This window comes from Sus scrofa, chromosome 4 (assembly GCF_000003025.6).
Source record: "Sus scrofa isolate TJ Tabasco breed Duroc chromosome 4, Sscrofa11.1, whole genome shotgun sequence".
NCBI classification, from domain to species: domain Eukaryota; kingdom Metazoa; phylum Chordata; class Mammalia; order Artiodactyla; family Suidae; genus Sus; species Sus scrofa.
In genome coordinates this window covers 118,361,497-118,377,655 of record NC_010446.5, presented here as the reverse complement: position 1 = coordinate 118,377,655, position 16,159 = coordinate 118,361,497, and the positions used below count along the sequence as shown (strand labels likewise).

Here is a 16,159-nt window from a genome sequence, read left to right as displayed (position 1 = left end):
ATTTAGCGTGAATATTAAAGCTTTTTTTTAATAACTCTATTTCTTCTTTAATTTGCAGCTTTAAGGATGAGAATGGCAAAGCTGGGGAAAAAAGTTATTTGAGAGGTGTACCATCTACGTAAACATTCTTTGAAGAAGAAGCTAAGAAATGTCTGCAAATTTCTCTTCTGGATATTTTGTTTCTTATTCCCGGGATTCAAAAAATATAATTATACCCATATTAAGCCATGTGAATAAGCAGTAGTCATTGTTTGTAAAAAGAAAATTTTTAAAATCTAGGGAGAACATTTAACTTTTCCAGTTACTTGACATGATTCAGTGAGGGGGAGACCAACGTATTTTTATCGTATTGATACCAAAGCATTTCTAATAAGAGCTTGTTAAACGTAAAAATAAAGTTATTTAAAATAGTCTGACTATATTTTATTAACTGACATTGTAATTTTGCTAAACAAAGATTCAAAGATCAAAGGAAGCCACTGGGCCTCCTCACAGAAATACTCATCTTCAACTCTAACAAGTAAACATGCCATCCCAAGTCAACGAGGCTTTAAGACAACTATATCCTTCTGCTAAGAACCGAATCGATTAACTTGATAGAGACTTAAAGCTCTCTGCATACATTTTAAAGGTGCATGCAGTAATTTTCTTCATATTTCGGGACTGCATTTGGATAGTGTACATGGCTCCTCAGATGATAACTGATATATATGCTCATTCTTCTTGAAATATCATCTTTCTTTCATTCAGTTCAGTGTGAATCCCAGGGTCCAATGACATGATCTAAGGCTGTTGGATGGAAGACTTCCCAAATTCTCAACAAAAATCTGGTCTTATGTTTGACCAGTTCTTGAAAACAAGTTAGAATCCTAATATATTAAAACATAATAAGAAGGTGTACAACATTTCATTCCCAAGTATTCTTCCCAGAATAGTCCATCACGATTTGAAGAACACTCCCATACCAATTCTCTCCTACTCACTTTATTGTACTGCCCTCCACTCAACACCCTCAAAATCCACTTGAACACATCCTTCCCTGGATCACGCCAGTGCAAATTACTCAGGTCCTGCCAAGTCTTTCAGGGAATAGTCAGTGTCCTCGCAGAGAAAAAATAAATTTCCCTTGTGAGACTATGATGAGATTACCTTAGCTACTGATGTGGAGGCAACAAGAGGTAAAAGAAGCAGATTCTGATAAGGACAAGCATTTATCTGGGGGGCATCAACCTAAGATGAGTTGTTTGCAAGAGCAGTTGTTCTCTAGGTGGAAAGAGCTCCTCAGCTGGCCTGGAAGGTTCAGGAAAATCTGGAGAGTCAAATTCCAGAGGCATTTTCATACAAATACCCCGATTCTAGACCCAAAAGTCCAATTTCTCCCCTTTCATGTCACTTTCCAATGTTAGCATAAGTGACGTGTCAAATCTGCACATTCTTTTGTAGCTCCACCATCCTTGTGATTAAGTCATTGGTTTGGAAGAGTTCTCTTTTGGTGCAGCAGATTAAGGATACAGCATTGTCATTGCAGCTGCATGGGTCACTGCTGTGGTGTGGGTTCGATCCCTAGCCTGGGAAATTCCACATGCCGTAGATGTGGTCCAAAAAAAAAAAAAAAAAAAAATCACTGATTTTTATACCCAAAAGTTTAGTAGAACACTGCCTGGCACCTAGCAAGTGATCAGTAAATAAATGAATGAATAAATGGTTCATAAGGAAAAAGACGTAGTCTGCAAGGGGAGGCTGTGTAACACCAGCAGGGCTCAGGCAACATGAGCGAGAATCTGGCTGGCAGGTCATCTAGCTACTTACCATGAGGTATGGATCAGGGCTTGAATGTAGACGTGGCCCAGCATGGCCAGAACTTGTGAGAGGCTGGAGCTGATCTTTTGCCTAGGAGTGAAGCTGGAGCTGCTGCAGAATTGGCTGCCAGATGGGCAGAACAGGTTCTAAGTGCAAAGCTGGAGCCTGTAGGTCAGGGCTGTTGAGGACTGGACCATCCACACACCAATCCACTGGCTCTACTGTTCAATGAAAAGGAAGGAAAGCTGGAAAAATGGAAATGAAGTGCCATCTTGCCACTATTGCCTGCGGGATCCCTCTAGCACCCTCTTTTGGCAAAGCCTAACATTGCATCAACGGGCAAAAGAGAAATGTTTACCTCACAAAGTAAAGCAACAAAGGGTGGGTTTGGAGAGGAAGCATTAAATGATGAAGATAAAGATGAAACATTTAATTGACACGGTCCATCTGATTTTCTACTTAGCTTCCGTATTTATGCTTCTACACACATTTGACCATTCAAGCAACTAAAAAACAACTGTTTCAGACAAAAAAAAAAAAAAAAAAGAGGAGTTCCCGTTGTGGCGCAGTGGTTAACGAATCCGACTAGGAACCATGAGGTTGCAGGTTCTGTCCCTGCCCTTGCTCAGTGGGTTAACGATCCGGCGTTGCCGTGAGTTGTGGTGTAGGTTGCAGACGTGGCTCGGATCCTGCGTTGCTGTGGCTCTGGGTAGGCCAGTGGCTACAGCTCCGATTCGACCCCTAGCCTGGGAACCTCCATATGCTGCGGGAGCAGCCCAAAGAAATAGCAAAAAAAAAGACAAAAAAAAAAAAAAAAAACCTGTTTCAATCTAATCAGATGCAGGTATCCTTTATACAAAGATCTCACCTTCTCCCCCAAATGAGGAGACACACGCTCTGGAGTCACTGTATACACAGCTAACTATATTTAACATTATTTTAAAGAATAGTTGTAGATTAAGAGAATAATTCAGAAGAAATGCAAAGTTCCCATATATGCCACACCCAGTTTTTCCCATTCTTAACATCTTACATTTGTATAATGCATTTGTTATAATTAATGAACTTAGAGTAATAAACTGTTATTAACTAAGGTCTCATAGTTTGAGATTTCCCTAGGTTTTTTTAATTGCTTCTCATTTATTTTTTAATTGTTATTTCCCCAACTTTTTTTCCTATTGTACAGCATGGCGACCCAGTTACACATACACATACACATTCTATTTTCTCACATTATCATGCTCCATCATAAGCGACTAGACATAGTTCCCAGGGCTACACAACAGGATCTCATTGCTAATCCATTCCAAGGCAATAGTTTGCATCTATTAACCCCAAGCTCCCAATCCATTCCACTCCCTCCCTCTCCCCATTGGCAACCACAAGCCTATTCTCCAAGTCCATGACTTTCTTTTCTGTGAAAAGGTTCATTTGCGCCATATATTAGATTCCAGGTATAAGTGATATCATATGGTATTTGTCTTCCTCTTTCTGACTTAGTTGACTCAGTATGAGAGTCTCTAGCTCCATCCATGTTGCCGCAAATGACCTAATGTCTTTTTCCGTTCCAGGATCCCATATAGAAAACCACATTACTTTTAGCTGTCAGGTCTCCTTAGGTTCCTCTTGGCTGTGACTGTTTTTCAGACTTTCTTGTTCTTGACAACCTTGACAGTTTTGAAAATTATTGGTCAGGTATTGTGTAGAGTGCCTCTCTATTGTAAATTGTCTGATATCTCTTTCATGACTAGACAGAGGTCATGAGTTTGAGAAAGGAAGATCAGAGAGGTAAAGTGTCATTGTCATCACATCCTATCAGTGTTACAAAGTTTCAATATGATTCATCGCTGCTAAGGTTGACCTTGATAACCTGGCTAATATAGTTTTGTCAGGTTACTTCACTATAAAATTATACATTTTCCCCTTTTCTATGTATACTGCATGCTTTGGGAAGAAGTCACTATGCACAGCTCACACAAAGAGTAGGGAGTTAAGCTCATGCTCCTCGAGGAGAGTATCTACATAAATTACTTCAAATTCCTCTGCACCAATCTGTCTATTCTTCACATTTATTCATTCAGTCATTAATTTAAATCAGTATGGATTCATGGATGTTTACACTACACTTGTTACAGTCCAACACAATTTGTGGCTCAAATTGTTTCAGCTTTGGCCAAATGAAAGTTCTTTCGAGTTGGTTCCTATGCACCTTTGACATACACCCATAAATGTGTTAAATGTGAGATGTTTTTCCATTTCATCAGATAATCTTTAGATTCTTTCAACCATGTTTTGTTGTTTTCAGTGCACATGTCTTGCACTTTCTTAAAATTATTCCTAGTTTATTCTCTTTGATGGGTGTGGAATTGTTTTCCTAATTTCACTTTCAGACTGTTTATTGCTAGTGTTTTAGAAATGCAATTGAGTTTTTATATTGATTTTGTATCCCATTACCTTGCTGAACTTATTTATTTCTTCTAGTAGTTGTTTACTGGATTCCTTAGGATTTTCTGTATATAAAATTATATCATCTGTAAAAAGTGATAGTTTTACTTCTTTCTTTACAATCTGGTTACCTTTTATTTCTTTTTCTCACTTAACTGCCCTTGCTAAAACCTCAAATACAATGTTGACGCAAAGTGCTGAGGACACTCATCTTCTTTTCTTTCTTTCTTTTTTTCCTTGTCTTTTTCGTCTTTTTAAGGCTGCACGTGCGGCATATGGACATTCCCAGGCGAGGGGGTCTTATTGGAGGTACAGCTGCTGGCCTACCCTACAGCCACAACAATGCCAGATCCGAGCCGCATCTGCGACCTACACCACAGGTTACAGCAACACCAGTACCTTAACCCACTGATCGAGGCCAGGGATCGAACCCAAAACCTCATGGTTCCTAGTCGGATTCATTAACCACTGCACCACAAGGGAACTCCAACTCTTGCCTTGTTTCTGATCTTAAGGGGAAAGTGTTCACTCATTTACCGTTAAGTGTGATATTAGCTGTTGGCTTTTCCTAGATTCCTTCACCAGGATGAGAATTCTCTTCTGTTGAGTATTTCTGCCATGAATGGGTGCCTCTCTTTAATTCTGCTCAACTTTTTCTTCATGTGTTCTGAAGTTTGTTATAAGGCACATACCTATTTATCACTGCAACGTATTCCTGATAAATTAATGCTTTAATCAAGTAAGAAGGGTCTATCTCTGATAATACTCTTTGCTTAGAAATGGAATCCATCTGGTAGAAATACAGACACTTTTGCCTTCTCATGCTTACTCTTTCATGCTATTTGTTTCCTCATTCTTTGAAGACTATTTCTTCTGCAAACAGAATTTTTGTTGACTTTTTTTGTTCTCTTCCAAATGTTTTTTCACTGTCTGACCACAGACTCCTAGTCAGGTGTTAAATGAATCATTATTCCTATGTATGGAATGCTTAATTTTTCTCTTTCTCCATTCAAGACTTGCTCTGAATTTTTTGCTTTCAAGAGTTTGACTATGATTTGGATGGGATTAAGATGGTGGAATAGGAGAGTTTGACTATGATGTGCATAAGCCTGACTGCTCACGTTCCTGCTTGAGTTGTTTTCCTGCATCATGAATTAGTAAAGTTAGGCTTCTTAGCAAATTGGGAAATTTTCCAGTCATTATTTCCTCAGATTTTCCTCTTCTTCTGAGATAATACCTAAAGATGGCATCATTTAACAGGTCCTGAGATTCAATTCTTTTCCAATTTTTTTCTTTATTCTGTTCAAACATTAGATAATTTCTATTGATCTCCGAGTTCATTGGTACTTTCTCCGTCATTTTCATTCTGATGTTAATTCTCTCCAGTGAACTATTTCAAACACTGTATTTTTTCAGCTTTCCAATTTCCATAAGTCCTTTCATTTCTATGTCTATGCATTTTTATTTATAGCAAGAAAATCCCTTTTTATAAAATTGAGAACAGGATTTTTATAAAATTGAGAATAAGGATTTTAATGCATGCTTTAAAATCCTTACCCTCCTGAATCTAATCACCTAAGAAATCTCAAAGGTTTGTCTTCACTGATTGTTCTTTCTTTAGAGCAAGGATTGACAGACTATGCCCCAGAGGCCAAATTCATCCCACAAATTTTTTTTTTTTTTTTGTCTTTTTGTCTTTTTGCCATTTCTCGGGCCGCTCTCGCGGCATATGGAGGTTCCCAGGCTAGGTGTCCAATCGGAGCTGTAGCTGCCAGCCTACACCAGAGCCACAGCAACGCGGGATCCGAGCCGAGTCTGCAACCTACACCACAGCTCACGGCAACGCCGGATCGTTAACCCACTGAGCAAGGGCAGGGACCGAACCCGAAACCTCATGGTTCCTAGTCGGATTCGTTAACCACTGCGCCACGACGGGAACTCCTTTTTTTTTTTTTTGGTATGGCCCACAAGATATGTTTTAGGAACTTTCTCTCCTCTAAACCAGAACTATAAAGCCAGGGCTAACATAAAATTACATTCATTTATTTGATAACAAAATAAGAAGTTAATTAAGCTGATACCAAGTTTAGGATCAGCAAAACCCCCAGATCTTTCTACCCAAAGGTAGAATTCAAGAGTAGCAATAAGATAAATATATGTTTTACTGAGGTGAAATTCACATAACATAAAATAATCATTTTAAAGAGGTATTTCTTTTCACACTGTTGTACAACTACCACCTCTACTTATCTCAAAACATGTGCATCACCTCAAGACAAAACCTTACACCCTTACACAATCATTCCCCATTCCCTCCTCCACTCCCTCCCCCAAGGCCTCCGTAACTACCCCTCTGCTGTCTCCATATATTTGCCTATCCTGGATATTTCATATAAAAGGAATCATAGTAGGTGACCTTTTGTGTCTGATTCACTTCGCATAATATTTTGAAGGCTTATCCATGTGACAGCATGTATCAGTACTCTACACCTTTTCATGGCTGAAAAATATTTCATTATATGTACCATAGCTTGCTTGTTCAGTCATCTGTTGATGGGCATGTGAGCTATTTCCATCATTTGGCTGTTGGAAATAGTGCTCCTATGAACATCAAACGTTTTCTGTTTTGTTTTTATTGTGGCAAAATATACATAACACAAAATTTTCCATTTTAATTACTTTTAAGGATACAATTCAGTTCATTAAGTACGTTCACAGTGTTACGTAAGCATCACCACTATCAATCTCCAGAACAATTTCATCATCCCAAACAGAAAATCTGTAAAGAATACCTTCCCATCCTCTCTCTCTCTGCCAGCCCCTGGTAAGCACCATTTGACTTTCTCTCTGTATGAATTTGACTAGTCGAGGTATTCCAAGTGAGTAAATCATAGAAGAGCTGTCCTTTTGTGTCTGGCTATTTCACTTAGCATAATGTTTTGAAGGTGAACATCAAACTTTTTGTCAAATAAAAAAATACACACTTCACATATAAAAACTACTAAAGTTTAACACTGGAATCAAAAGCAATGACACCATCACCACCATGTACGAAGCCCCTTTTGCTGGCATCACTTCATCCCTTCCTCACAACTGCCCTGTGAGATGGGCCTTACAGAAGAAAGACTGAGGCTCAGAGAAGATGAGTGACTTGCCCTACGATGTGACACCTGTAAATCGAAGGTGCATATTTGGCTCTTTCAACTCTACTCCCAAACTCCTTTTTTTTTTTTTTTTTTTTTTGTCTTTTTGCTTTTTTTTCTAGGGCTGCTCCTGCGGCATATGGAGGCTCCCAGGCTAGGGGTCGAATCAGAGCTGTAGCCGCCGGCCTACACCAGAGCCAGGAATCCAAGCCACGTCTGCAACCTACACCACAGCTCACGGCAATCCCGGATCCTTAACCCACTGAGCAAGGCCAGAGACCAAACCCGCAACCTCATGGTTCCTAGTCACATTCGTTAACCACTGAGCCACAACGGGAACTCCTCCTAGTCCCTTTTAATCACGAGATTAGCTGCCTCCCAGCCCACCATTTATAAGGATGGTCAGGACAAGGAGAGACCCATGCAGAAGGAAGAGTCAGGGAAGGCTTCAAAAGTAAGGAAGTTTGGGGGCAAGATCTTAATAAACTAGCTTTTGCAAGGAAGGGAGAAACAGCAAGAGTATTCCAGGCAAGTGACCAAGAGTGACCTGGGTGCGGAGATGAGCCTGATGGCTATTGGGCAAGAAGAAAAGAAGCAGGATACAGACAGGGACAGTGTGTAACCTAATCCGATTTGAAAAGAGCTAAGAAGAATCCTTTCTTTCTTTTCTACCTACAATGGATATCTCAGACAAGGACCTTTGTTCTTTTTTTCTTCTTGCTTCACCAGAATATACAGATAAATAGAACTTCAGCCAATAACTACACGCCCCCCAGGGCTTCCTAGTTGGCGTCTGCTGCATCTGTCTTTTCCCACTGCAGCCTGGACCAGGGCAGGATGTGGAAGGGATGAATATTACCTAGCACACATTAGAGCCAAAATCGATCTCATCACCAAGTAGGCACTAAAGTGAACTTGAATCATCTGTTAGATAACTTATGCCACAAGCTACCTATGCCCTTAAGATTGATTTCTACAGATATGAAAACAAACGCAGCCTAAGTTATGAATGCCATTCCAACTACAATTTTGTTGAATTTTTCATTTTTTTCAGAAAAACACATTTATTTTTATTTTAGACACCCCCCTCTTTAAGACAAGAACTCATGATTTTGCTCACTGTTTGAAGCAACACTGCTGAGAATATAAAGGCATTTAATTTAACAATCCCACTTATCAAAAGATATCTTTAAAAAACAGATCAGGACAACTCTGTGTATTAACAGATGATATATCAAAATAGTACCAATAGATAAATCAGTGAAAGAGAAGTTAAAATATGTTAGCCTCAGCACTGAAGATCCAGGAAGTTCACATATTTGAAAACCAAATACGCCAAGGTTCATCTTCTCCTTAAAAGAGTCTTTCGTTGTCATAAGTAGAGTATAATTTATTTATTTATTTATTTAATTTATTTATTTTTGTCTTTTTGCTATTTCTTTGGGCCGCTCCCGCGGCATATGGAGGTTCCCAGGCCAGGGGTCGAATCAGAGCTGTAGCCACTGGCCTACACCAGAGCCACAGCAACGCGGTATCCGAGCTGCGTCTGTAACCTACACCACAGCTCATGGCAACGCCGGATTGTTAACCCACTGAGCAAGGGCAGGGACCGAACCTGCAACCTCATGGTTCCTAGTCGGATTCGTTAACCACTGCGCCACAACGGGAACTCCAGTAGAGTATAATTTATTAAGAGAAATTTATTAACCTTTAAGCCCCTTATACTTGAAAATTAGAAGAAAATATTTTAGTGCCCGTCTAATTTTCCAAACTAAAAAAATATGTTTTTAAATACATTTGAAAGGAAGTTCATACTGCAAGTAGCCTGGTGCTCATAGACTATGAACACAGAAAGTTCCCATCTCAAACCCTAAGCTACTTATGATAAACACCTATATAAAAAAGAAAGGCATATCATTTTATCCAGTGAAAAATGTAAGATACATAGCTGAGGCTATTATCTACACCAGGTAGAATTTAGGTCCTTGGACCAGGCAGAAACTATGAAATAATCAGAAAGAACATCTAAAAAGTAAAGAGTAAAATGCCTTCCTCAACTTTTTTGTTTAAGAATTTAGAGTTTTGCTTGTTTCCTCTACCTAAGGTGGTTATATTCATTTGTTACAGAGAATGTAAAGGGAAATTATCAAACATCTGTTACAAATAATCATGGTTAGAACACAAACCAAATACATTGGTCCCTAAATTTCATATTCTAACCCACAACCCGGACACCCCGCAAAAAAAAAAAAAAAAAAAAAAAAAGGCATTTTTTTTTTCAAATAAATACTAAGAGTTGGTGAATTTTAAGGGAAATGCAATCCCAAGATCATCTAAGTACTAAAAAAATGAATCACAACACAAGGAAACAGAAACAAAGCAGTAGTATTATGGCGCCACCAACTGGCTAGAAGTCCTCATAACAAAGATGAGACCCAGACAAAAAATAGAAGAAAATTATTGGAATAGGAAGGAAAATAAAATTGATAATTCTAATTCATTACAGCATCAGGAACTTCCAACAAAACAGCACCACTCATTTTTTTTTTTAGCAAAAGGAAAGGGAATAACTCTTAAATACGTTCATGTTCGTAAGAGTGAATTTTATTAATTTGAAATGCAAGTCTATAATCTCCAAAGGCTTGGACTTAAATCTTATAGTCAAAACAATTAACATATAAAATGCCATTTCAGCTCTGTAGCTGAATATATAAAGACACTCTTAATCAGAAGATACATACTTGCATTTCATTACTAAGAAAGAAATTACAATATTAATAATATATTAAATGTTAATGAAATGGTGTTAGCCCCACTTCCACCTTTACCAGGAATGTAGCAAAATACATGGAACAAACGACATTTCCAAAAAAAAAAATAGCACTTAAAAACATGTTTGTCAAACATTCCTAAGAAAAGAAGGGGGAAAAAAATTCCTAAGAAAGGCCATTCAGATAAAGTAGTAAAAATAAATGTTTTCTTTAAAGTACTATTGCACCTTTATAGTCCAAAATATTTGCCTTAATATAATCTCCATTTTATCCTAATGACATCTTTTTTGTTTTTCCAAACAGTTCTTTTTTTAAATGCTAATATTCTCAAATATTCAGCATAAAAAAAAAAAATTTGAGTTATTTCTCCTCAAGCAAAGCCTCCCCTTTAATAAAGGCTCAGAATTACACATAAAGATGTGACATCAATTTATGGTCCATAGGACCCTCCTGAATGTTGATCTCTAAAGACCAGACCTCAGAATTTCTCAATAGACGTGGCCTGGTCTTCCCAACTTGAAGTCGTGAATTCGCTCCAGGGAGTCGGCATAGGAAACAAGTTTTTTGGATCAATGATGATTATCACCTGGTCTGCAAAAGCCAAGGTCTTCACTTGCTCATAGATGGTTGATTGCAGATAAGAACATAGTGAGAAAAGTCAAATTCCCACAGACATAAATTGCTAACACCATCTTTTTAAAAGCATGACCCTGAAAGGAAAAAAAAAAAAAAAATGAGCTATGAAAAAAAAAGGAACTAGTGTCATTAAGATTTGTGTCAATAAATAAGAAAAAAAAAGTCTTACTTCTGCTTCAGCTACAGTACACGACTGGAGGATCTGAATCCTATCATCATCCAATATTTCAACTGTCAAGAAGAACAACATAAGTTTGTCAGGCCAGTGGGGATGCAGGTAAACTAATTCTCAAAAAAAAATCCCTGATCTGCAGCGTTTGCTGATTTCCAGGATGTACATTCTCCCATTTCAAGCTACCAAATGTTGCAAACTTTCTGAATATTTAAGTCTGTCACACAGTAGGACAAGCTGGCTAAAGCATCTGTCAAGAGACTTAAAATATTTCCTCTTCTTCTAGTCAATAAACACCCACATCGAAGTCCTAACAATCCAAGCTTAAAGTAACATGTATTTTAAATAGCAACCCATAACCTAGTGGTCATCAAAAGTCTCTTTAAGATGCTAACTCCGCACAACATTGTAAATCAACTGTATTTCAATTTAAAAATAAAGGACTCGGAGTTCCCGTCGTGGCGCAGTGGTTAACGAATCCGACTAGGAACCATGAGGTTGCGGGTTCGGTCCCTGCCCTTGCTCAGTGTGTTAACAATCCGGCGTTGCCATGAGCTGTGGTGTAGGTCACAGACGCAGCTCGGATCCAGCGTTGCTGTGGCTCTGGTGTAGGCCGGTGGCTATAGCTCCGATTCAACCCCTAGCCTGGGAACCTCCATATGCCGCGGGAGCGGCCCAAGAAATAGCAACAACAACAACAACAAAAGACAAAAAAGACAAAAAAGACAAAAATAAATAAATAAATAAATAAATACATAAAAATAAAGGACTCAAACCCTATGCAGGTGACCCTATCAAGAACCAAATAATGGTAGGACAGCTATTTCTACTCAGTTCCTAAAAGCTGCCCAGGCTTCTAGACTCACAACATACACACTAGACAACCAACAAGTTTTGTTTCTAGGAGGCCAACTTTACTTATCATGTGGGGAGCTGAAAACTAGACAGGACACCAAGGACATTTAGCCCAGAAACCAAGCTAAGATGCCACCGGTTCTCTACTACTAATCTCTCCACTCCTAAAGACGACAGGTATTTTACTTTTCCTGGCACTGGGACCAAAATGGACCTTGCCGCTAGGGAGTTTGAGCAAAATACAGCCTTCCTCTCTGGCTCGCTAGTTATTTAGCTATAAACAATGTACACGGCAACCCACATGACAGCACACAGTAAGCTGGCCAAACAGGTAAGATCCGTCTACAGCTTCACGGTGTTGACCACAGGCATCTCTTCTTCCTCTGTCTCAGGGGTCTCTCGGCTCCAGACATTCAGAACTCTCAGTGTGTACTGGCTCCAAGTCAAACCAGCACGTAAAGTAAAAAGTACTTAGAAAGAAGCCTTCTTCCCTAAACTCTAATATCTTTCTCTTACATTTTACTCACAAATTCTAAAACTAATAAATGTAAAAAAACAAAGGCAGAAAACTTCCACTAATTTTTACCTCTGACCGAGTAATCGAAACAGAAATTTTTAGTAAGCTACCACGTAAGAGTCAACGTTAGTGTTCAAGAAACTAACTGTGTTCCAGTAGTTTGCTTAGAAGTGATTCTACATAGCACAGCTTTTTGAGCTGGTTACCTTTTCGGGAGAGTCGGTAAGCATGTATCTCCAGAACAATCTCTGTCCCAACATGCCAGGCTACAAATCCAATCATTGCATAGGTTTTCCACGGGCCAGGAAGATCCAGTCCTGGTAAATCCATTCCTAGGAATATTGCTGCCACTACATTTATAAGAGAAAAAAATATATATACATTCAAATGTAATTCAAGAGGTAACTGTGTATGTGTGTTTACATGTATGTAAATTACATCAAGTAAAGCACACAAAAAGAGTTTATGAGATGAATTAAGACGAATTAATTTAGTCTTTTTTATTGTAAGACCAGAAAGGCTACAATGGGAGATTATAATTACGATCTATTCCTCGTTAAAAAAAAGAGGCACTTTCTGAAATGTCTGCAATGTAGGAAGGAAGAAAAGTATGGAAACAGTTTCTTTCTTTCTTTTTTTTTTTTTTTCATTTTTGGCCGCCCTGAAGCGTATGGAGTTCCCGGGCCATGGAGCAAATCCCAGCTGCAGTCGAGACCCAAGCCACATTTGTGCAATGCTGGATCCTTAACCCACTGTGCTAGGCTGGGGATTGAACCTGTATCCCAGCACTCCTAAGACACTGCTGATCCTGCTGGGCCACAGAAAGAACTCCTGGAAACCATTTCTGATTATACCTCCCCTTACATGAATTTCTATGGACTTTAGAAATATGAGGGAAGGAGGTGTCAGCTTAGTATTTATTGTATAAAGCATCAAAATGTACTGGATAATCATACTTGACTTTCGAAAAACACCTTTCCCTGGAAGGCATCATCCCCATGGAAAGGACCTAGAGAAAGAGAGCTGCGGCCCCTTGAGCCCACTGCAGCCCATCCATGACGGACCCTCAACTTGAGCTGCTTAAATGTTTGGTCATCAGCACAGCTTATTCTGTCAGTAAAGGCAAATGCTAAAAAATGTCTTAAAAGGAAAGTTTTAAAGGTATTTGGAAAAAAAAAAAAAACCATAAAACTGAAATAATGCCTTAAATAGTCACCTCTAGAAATTACTTTCTGGATTTCAATGTTTAAGGCTGATTTCTCCTCAACAACCAATTACTCCAACTACTAATACATCTAAAAATCATTTAAGCCAAATTACAACTTGCAATATAAAAACTAGCAATTATATATGAATAAGTGGCATCACAATTACTTACCTGCTATTATTCTAGCAGCTGTTCCCACACTCCAATGAGTCCAGTTAAACATTTGCCTCCTACCAAATAAAGAACCAGTCAGTATTCTTAAAAGTGATAGAACTACAATTAATTCCCAAGAGAATAAAAAGCATGCTATTTCCCTTAACGGCTAGGCATCAGATATCAGAAATACATTTTAAAACCTTTGAAAATAAATATAATTTATCACTGAATTTTATAAAGTGCAGAAAAGGAATTTGTGTGCCAACTAATGACATCTACACAAGAGCACTGATAAATGAAGACGCCAAGTACCTTGGGTCATGAGAGGGTGGTCTGAAGGCCGCCAAAAGAAGCTGAAGAACTGCTAGAATCATCACGGTACAACCAAGGAACGGGTGATAACCTGCATGCTGAACACAGTAATGTCATTTTAATGGCCTCAATGCCCATCCATTTAAACCCTCAAGTTAAAAATAATACACACAGATGTATTCTTATAGGGTTTTTCCAGAGCTTCAAACATTTAATAATGATAACAACAGGTACCTTTCACTGAGTATCTACACCAGGCATATACTTCATACACATGGTCACTATGATGACAGTTAGTGGAACTGAGACTGAGAGAGATCGAGTAGCGCATCCGAGGCCACACGGCGTGTAAACGGTTGTGGGAGAATGAATGCACAGAACGCCACCTCTTCCCATCAGGATGCTAGATGCCCACCAGCACCAGGACAGCCATTCGAGCCCATCTAGGACTAGTCAGTGTTTGATTTTATTTGAATCCGTATCCCCCACCTGCTCAACACTCAACAGATGTTTGTTGATTAAGTGAATAACCTGCATTGTCACTGTATTACAATCTCATCGCCTCTGTTCAGAACGTGTTGAATCATCAACCTGCTATCTCAACAGGTTCAGTGACACTCCTCCCTCAGTGATGTGTGCCTGCTGAAGGGAGCAGAGGATTGGCTTAGACCGTGCTGCACAACTATTTCACTTTAAAACGCAGAGATTGAGAACATGTTCCACTGCATGACACGTTTAGATGGAGGATGGCACAATCTGTTGTCACTGACTGCCCTGCTTGGGGAGGCTCTGAAACCTGTGATCTAGAGCAAGGACACAGGGGTTTCTAAGCCAAGATAGGAAGCTTCTGCTAATTAGGAATTAAAAGCTGACAGAAGAGCACCATAAAGCTTTTAAACTATGGACTCAGTTATACACGGATAAGTTATAGCCTGGACCGTGGAGCTGGAACGTGAACCTAGCTGCTAAAAAATAGTAACAGGGGGTTCCTGTCGTAGCTCAGTGGTTAATGAATCCAACTAGGAACCATGAGGCTGTGGGTTCGATCCCTGGCCTCGCTCAGTGGGTTAAGGATCAGGCATTGCCATGAGCTGTGGTGTAGGTCTAAGACTCGGCTCAGATCCCACGTTGCTGTGGCTCTGGCCTAGGCCAAAGGCTATAGCTCTGATTCGACCCCTAGCCTGGGAACCTCCATATGCTGCAGGTGTAGCCCCAGAAAAAAAAAAAAAGAAAGAAAGAAAAAAACCGTAACAGCAGCTACAAAATTCTTATGTGTTTAGAATCTGCTGGGAATGATGTTGAGTGCTTTCAGTTCATTAACTCTCAACCCTCAGCGAGCCTATGAGATAGACAGTATACTACTCCCATTTGAGTAAACTGAGGGACGGAGAAGTGAAGCGACTTGCCCAATGTGTCCAAGTAACAAACGATGACATGAGGATTTGCAGACTTGTGCTCTCAACCTTACTATCCTCTTCCTAAACTGCAAAGACTGCAAGCTACAGAGTTTACAAAGGAAGTTTTATGCTTGTCCCAAGTACCTGGAGAGAATAAAGTTCCAATGTCTTGATTCATATCAGAAAATCTTCATAATTTCCTTTGCAGAACAGATGGACCCATTTATAAACCATCTAAAAAAGCAGGAAGGAGCTTTCCTAGTAATGTCTGTGACCCAAGATCCATCAATCTTAGTCCTTGTAGCAAGAGCCCAAACTGAAGCACTAAATCCTGACATCAAATTCTGACCAGCTGGGAAACTGGAAGAGTATAATCAGAAGCACAGGCTCTGACCTTAGGTACGTCTCCCACTCTTGTCAAGCCTTACTCATTCACTTGATAAGTATTCACTGAGTACCTGATGTACCAGAATGTTCTGGGTATTAGAGATACACCAGCAAACATACCAGTAAATAACCCAGCTCTCATGGAGCTCACAAACTAGTGTGAGGAGGCAGACAAAGAACAAATACCTCACATAAGTAAATTATATGAAATGAATAAGGTCAAGAGTGCCTTAGGAAAAAACAGAGCAGGGCAGGGCTCTTTGAGAAGTTATTTTTGAGTAAAGGCTTGAGAAGGTGAGGGTAGAGGAAGCATGACCGAGGTGGAGGCAGACAATAAAGCAGAGCACGCCTAGCATCAGGC

At 39.4% G+C, this 16,159-nt stretch overlaps 2 protein-coding genes across 11 annotated transcripts in view; one reads left to right on the top strand and one right to left on the bottom strand.

The window, feature by feature from the left end:
• The window catches only part of PALMD (palmdelphin), a 50,555-nt gene extending 50,145 nt beyond the window's left edge, over positions 1–410 (top strand). Inside the window, 1 exon segment of the mRNA NM_001038645.2 lies at positions 59–410. Coding sequence (NP_001033734.1) covers positions 59–102 — 44 coding nt within the window. The 3' untranslated portion in view covers positions 103–410.
• FRRS1 (ferric chelate reductase 1) overlaps positions 1–16,159 on the bottom strand; it is a 114,507-nt gene that overhangs the window by 5,992 nt on the left and 92,356 nt on the right. For 7 of the 10 annotated variants that reach the window (XM_021088478.1, XM_021088483.1, XM_021088480.1 and 4 more), the window contains 5 exons: positions 14,015–14,112; positions 13,718–13,776; positions 12,546–12,689; positions 10,965–11,026; positions 7,502–10,869 (listed from right to left, as the gene is read on the bottom strand). In XM_021088478.1, the coding sequence (XP_020944137.1) occupies positions 10,777–10,869; positions 10,965–11,026; positions 12,546–12,689; positions 13,718–13,776; positions 14,015–14,112 (456 nt within the window). In that variant the 3' untranslated portion in view covers positions 7,502–10,776. Of the gene's footprint in view, positions 1–1,809; positions 2,022–6,862; positions 10,870–10,964; positions 11,027–12,545; positions 12,690–13,717; positions 13,777–14,014; positions 14,113–16,159 lie in introns of those variants that run through there. The other 3 variants (XR_002343004.1, XM_021088475.1, NM_001128486.1) reach the window with 3 other exon arrangements.